A 5,967-nucleotide genomic window follows, 5' to 3' on the forward strand; every position below is an offset into this window, starting at 1 on the left:
AGATTTTACCAGGTACTTTGCCAAGTTGCAAAGGGCTGGGGAAGCAGTACATAAATTCATCATCATCTTTCCTCATCCTTTCATCAAGCTGACAGTGTTCTATGGAGTCATTACAACAGTGTTTTTTGCTGTTAGAGATAAGAGAGGCTCTCTGTGTTTCCACTAGAAACTATAATGCCCTCGACTTTATAACTCATCCATAAATATTCACCCAGACAACACTTTCATGTACAAGAATGAGTCAGAAAGGATTGCTACAGAATCATAGAAACCTTTTTTAAACAAAAGCATCAGAACATGAAGCTATTGTTTCTCAACATACCCTTCATCTAGGCATATGTACTTCTGAAACCAGTGTACATCTCTCTACTCCTTCCCCCCAAGAACTCTGTGCTCTTGAATTTACATCACATCAAAACATCAATTTTGATATCCTCAAGGGACTCAAATCATGTTCTGAAAGGGCAAGATCAAAGCTGTAGGGTGAATGGGATAAGGTTTCCCAGTGAAATTCTCCTAAGACAGCCCTTGCCACCCTTGCAGAAGGAGCAAGTACATTGTCATGATGGGAAAAAATTCCTTGGCAAAACTTTCCTGGCAACACAATGCCGTTTTCTGTTTTCTTAAAACGTCTTCCTAATAAACACCATGATTGCCCTCTGTACTTTGAGAGAAACCATCAAGATTATTATCCCTTTGGAAAGTCTCATAACCTGAGCTGACCTCTCTGCCTTGAGATTAACTGACCCAGAAGATCCCCCTTGAAAACCACTGTTTCGATTGGACTTTTATGTTTTTAATGCACCCTAATGAGACTAATGGAGTCCTTGGTGTGGTGCTGTGGGCTAATGCATCAGACTGCAAAGTTGTTTGAACTGCAAGGTCGGTGGTTCAAGCTCACCAGCTGCTCCTTGGAAACCTTATACAAGGTCGCTATGGGTCAGAATTGACTCAACAGCACTTAACAACAGCAATGAAACTAAGGAGTCCTGATGTGGCACTGTGGGTTAATGCACTGGACAGCAAAGTCAACCACAAGGTCAGTCGTTCAAGCTCACCAGCCACTCCTTGGAAACCCTAAACAGGGTCACTGTGGGTTGGAATGAACCCGATGGCACTTAACAACAACAACAATGAGACTAAAACGTCTTGGTGTGGTGCTGTAGGATAAAGTAATGGACCAAACAAGTTTGGTTTGAACCACAGGTTGACGGTTCAAACTCACCAGCCATTCCTCAAAAACCCTATACACAGTAACTATGAGTTGGAAGCGATTTGACGGCCCTTAAGAACAAACAACAATGAGACTAAGACAAGTGCAGTACGAAAAGCACTTGTCAGCAGTCATCCACTTATCACAGAGACGTTTAAACACCAGTTGTGTGGAAGAAACCTGTGCACGCATGAATGGGAGTGCTGGTAGCAAAACTTTTTGACTTACCCTCAAACATAATGATTCTATCTCTTAAATTTTATATTTATTTAACTAAATGATTTTTTAAGATCATGTGGACTTTTACAGTCTAAAGAGAATTTAAAAGTCAAATGCAAATAAGTACAGTATTTCTGTGTCCATAATTTGAACAAAAATCTGCAGGATTCATAAGACCTATCACATAATTCCTTTTATTATATATAATCTAGTAATTCAAAAGGAGTTCTGGTAGCATATTGGTTACGAATTGGGCTGCTAACTTCAAGGTCAGCAGTTGGAAACTACCAGCGGTTCCTCAGGAGAAAGATGAGGCTTTCTGCTCCAGTAAAGATTTACAGCCTCAGAAACCCTGTGTAGGGTCACTATGAGTCGGAACTGACTCCACGGTACTTAACAACAACAACATTAATTCAAGAGTCCTGGTGTGGGACGTAGGATAAGCACTGGACTGCAAGATCGTTTGAGCTGCAAGGTCAGCAGTTCAAACCTACCAGCCATTCATTAGAAACTCTATAGCAACCCTGTATAGTTTCTGAAGATGAGAGCGGCTGATGGGTTTTAACACAGCGACCTTGCAGTTCAAACCAAACTTGCGGTCCAGTGCTTATCCTACAACACCACACCAGGACTCCTTAGTATTTGTAAATATATTATCATTATCTTCTAGTCAAATCGTTTTTAGCTTCTTGGTAGAAACTCTCAACATTCTGAAATGACTGTTGTTTACAGGGGAAAGAGGGAAGGCACTCACAAATTTAATGATTCTAACAAATGAATGGGAAAAAAAATCTTCCTTTTCCCAATCTGGAAAAATAAAAATGTAAGGATTTGGAAACTGATTAAAATCACATCAACCCATTAAAATGAAGTGCTCTCTTCTTAATCTCATTGTTTTAGTTTGTGTACTCACTGATCCACAATGCTTAAAATAACCCTCAACTCATCACACTGTGGAGCCCAGCTGTGTGTGTGAAATGCTGTTTAACAAGAATCTACGTAATGTTGGAATTATCTCCCTTGTGCTTTGACCCACTATGTGTGCACACAAAGCCTAACTTAACATTAATTTCTCTTTTTTTTTTCTTTTCAAACAGCTCTTTTGTGACAGTAAAAACGTGGTGCAAGCCACAGCTGGGCTGGATTGGGAAGACAAAGATGCCCCTGGAACATTAGTTGGAAACGTGGTTCACTCAAGGGTCATCAATCCACTACGCCTGTTTGTGAAACAGTCTCCAGTGCCAAAATCCGGTCAACTGACCTATGCAGACAGTATGGACAACTTCTGGGACTGGTTGGCCAATATCACAGAAGTTCAGGAGCCATTGGCAAGAACTAAACGGAGACCAATAGTAAAAACTGGAAAATTTAAGAAAATGTTTGGATGGGGTGACTTTCACTCCAACATTAAAACTGTCAAACTCAACCTCCTCATCACGGGGAAAATTGTCGACCATGGAAATGGAACCTTTAGTGTCTATTTCCGACATAATTCAACAGGCCTGGGCAATGTTTCTGTAAGCTTGGTTCCCCCTTCTAAAGTGGTGGAATTTGAAGTTTCCCCTCAGTCTACCTTGGAGACCAAGGAATCCAAATCTTTCAACTGTCGTATTGAATATGAAAAAACAGATCGGGCAAAGAAGACCGCCCTGTGCAACTTTGACCCTTCGAAGATCTGCTACCAGGAACAAACTCAGAGCCATGTCTCTTGGTTGTGCTCCAAGCCCTTCAAGGTTATTTGCATTTACATTGCCTTTTACAGTGTTGATTATAAACTTGTGCAGAAGGTCTGTCCTGACTACAATTACCACAGTGAGACTCCATACTTGTCTTCTGGCTGACTCTTTACTCAATGATGGAAATAAGGTACATATGTATATAATTAGAATGCCCAGCTCTTCAGGGCAAAGGGTCCCTTTTGCTTCTGGCAGTGAACCTTAGCTCCCCATCAAGTTTTCCAATTTGAAAACCAGAAACATTTAAGTGTGAAATGTGTTTGTTTCCGATCATGAGTACATTAATCTAAATCATCAAACTGCTTCTTAAAACCATCACTTTCATGTAAGATGGCTACATTCTCAAAATAGTGTTGTTTTTTCTCTAAAAGAAGCATTAATGGTAGCAACGTGTGACAAGAAGGAACCAAATTATGCATGTGATAAACATTGCTCTTGAAACGAGCCTGCCTTTGAAATGTGTTTTGGAAGGTTACTTTAAAAATAGCAAACTAAAAAAGCAACTGAAAAAATTGTATTTGATAGATGAATCGTGTTTCTGACATTGAATTCTTCTTTGATTGCTGTCTTTTTCTCTACATCTGTGCCGTTATTGATATGAGAGATGAAAGGCTAAAACTTGTTTCAGAACTCATGTGTGAAGTTACAGTGGAACTAAATGCATTATTATTTGAGGTAGAGTTGAGTGGACTGTTATTTAAGCATTTAGTCCTGTCCTTAGGTTTCTCATCTGAGTCATAATATTGGCATAGCAACAACAGTGGAATAGGTGTCTTGTATTGCGAAAGCAAAACTGGATATATTGTAAATCAGTTCAATGATAATAAAGATCATGATCACACTGTTTTTAGGCTCTATTGCCAAATTCAATGCTGTGAGATTATATAAACTTTTTTAAAGTACACTATTATCCGTATTCACTCTGGAATTTATCATTTCCTTCTACTTATATGATCTTGTGATCTTTTTATATTTGTGCTGAGCAACTCTGAAATCTAGGAAAAGCGATTATATCTTAGGTTAAAATGGGAAAGAATTGGAAGTATTAGTAGACTCTAGAATTATGGATTCATTGCTTCTAGCCTTCCACGCTAAGTTTTTCTTAAAGCCTGTTATCACCTAGTTGATTCTGACTCGAGTCGCAAAACAGAATTGTCTTCCCATAGGGTTCTCAATGGCTGAATTTTCATCCAAGGCCTGTCTGAGTGAATTCTAACCCCCAAACTTTGGTTACCTCATTAATGGTTTGCAATTCCCATTTCCTTAGCTTTAGTTAATTATTTAAGTAAAGGATCAAACTTGATATGGAAATGAAGAGTTTACTAATAATTAAGTGCTGATAACTAAGATACATAGACTCCTGGTGTGGCGCTGTAAGATAAGCACTGGACTGCTAACCACAAGTTTGGCAGTTCAAACCCACCAGCTTTTCCTTGGAAACCCTATGCAGAGTCTATATAAGTTGGATCTGACTCAATGGCACATAACAACCATAATTAAAGTGCAGTACTTAAACAGGCTTTTGAGGTTACTTCCAAATAATGCGTTACTTTTCAAGCTGCAACCACTGGTCATCAGGAGCTCTGGTAGCGTAGTGGTTACGAATCGGGCTGCGAACCTTAAGGTCAGTGGTTCGAAACTACCAGCCTCTCCGCGGGAGAAAGATGAGGCGTTCTACTCCTGTAAGGATTTACATCCTCGGAAACCCTGTACAGGGTCGCTATGGGTCGGAACCGACTCGAAGGCACTTAACAACAACAACAACACTTAAACAGGCTTTTGAGGTTACTTCCAAATAATGCGTTACTTTTCAAGCTGCGACCACTGTCATCTCTGAGGTGTGATGTTGTTAAGTGCTATTGGGTCAGTTCTGATTGGTAGTGACCCTGTTTAGGGTTTCGAGAAGTAACTGGTAAGTTTGAACTGCCAACCTTGCAGTCCAGTGCTTATCTTGCAGTTTCCACACCAGGACTCCGAGGTGTAGTGCACAGTAATCCTATATCACAGCACTGGATGATCATCTCATTAACAGAAAAAGGTGCTGGTTGACCAGGAAAATGGCTTCTAGAACTTGGAATACTCATAGAATAGTTACTCTTTTTATAATAGATGTTCACTTGTTCCCCTCTTCTTTGTAAAATATCAAATTAAAATAAGGCATTAAATCTAGTACTAAAGACAAGTCCCAACCACTAGAAATGATCTTACTACATTATTCCAAAAGCTCCATTTTATCTTTTGTATATCCACTTTTTTCCTTTTACTGATTGTATCTGCACAGTGTTCAATTTTGTCTTTTTGTATAAACTGTATTAGGTTTAGTGTGTGGTAGTGAGACTTGAAGTTTTTGCTCTGATCACATCAGGAGCATTTGTAATTTTGTGATTGGTGAGTAATATTTTGAGACACCTTTTTATTTTCATCTAGAATCAAAATTAAAATACTATTTATTATACGGTATGTGGGAACTATATATGTGTATATACTTAGAATTTCCTGTGTACAGAGAAAGTATGTGTACACATTTCTATGTAAATAAAAGGAATTTGCTAAATCAGTCACATGACATTAGGGTGGTTATTTCTTAAAGAATTTGTTCTCCTTATTTCCTTTTAAGTGTATATGTGTGTGTGTGAATGTAAGCAAAAAAATACTGCTACTAGGGTTCCAGTTCATACATGTACAGGTGTATCACAAACAGAACATGTTTAAACATGTCTCTGTGGGTAATCAGTGGGTAGCTGCAGATAAATTCTCATTTGTATACTTCTCTTGATCTCCTTAGGGTACTTCAAATAT

General features: G+C 38.8%; 1 protein-coding gene across 1 annotated transcript; it reads left to right on the forward strand.

The window, feature by feature from the left end:
- Nucleotides 1-2,530: 2,530 nt before the first annotated feature.
- Nucleotides 2,531-3,304, forward strand: LOC102823511 (neurexophilin-2-like). Its single transcript, XM_006834569.1, has one exon. The coding sequence runs from the start codon at nucleotides 2,707-2,709 to the stop codon at nucleotides 3,271-3,273; it is 567 nt and encodes a 188-aa protein (XP_006834632.1). The 5' UTR covers nucleotides 2,531-2,706; the 3' UTR covers nucleotides 3,274-3,304.
- The last annotated feature ends 2,663 nt before the right edge of the window (nucleotides 3,305-5,967 follow it).

Source organism: Chrysochloris asiatica, unplaced genomic scaffold (genome assembly GCF_000296735.1).
Source record: "Chrysochloris asiatica unplaced genomic scaffold, ChrAsi1.0 scaffold00012, whole genome shotgun sequence".
NCBI lineage: Eukaryota > Metazoa > Chordata > Mammalia > Afrosoricida > Chrysochloridae > Chrysochloris > Chrysochloris asiatica.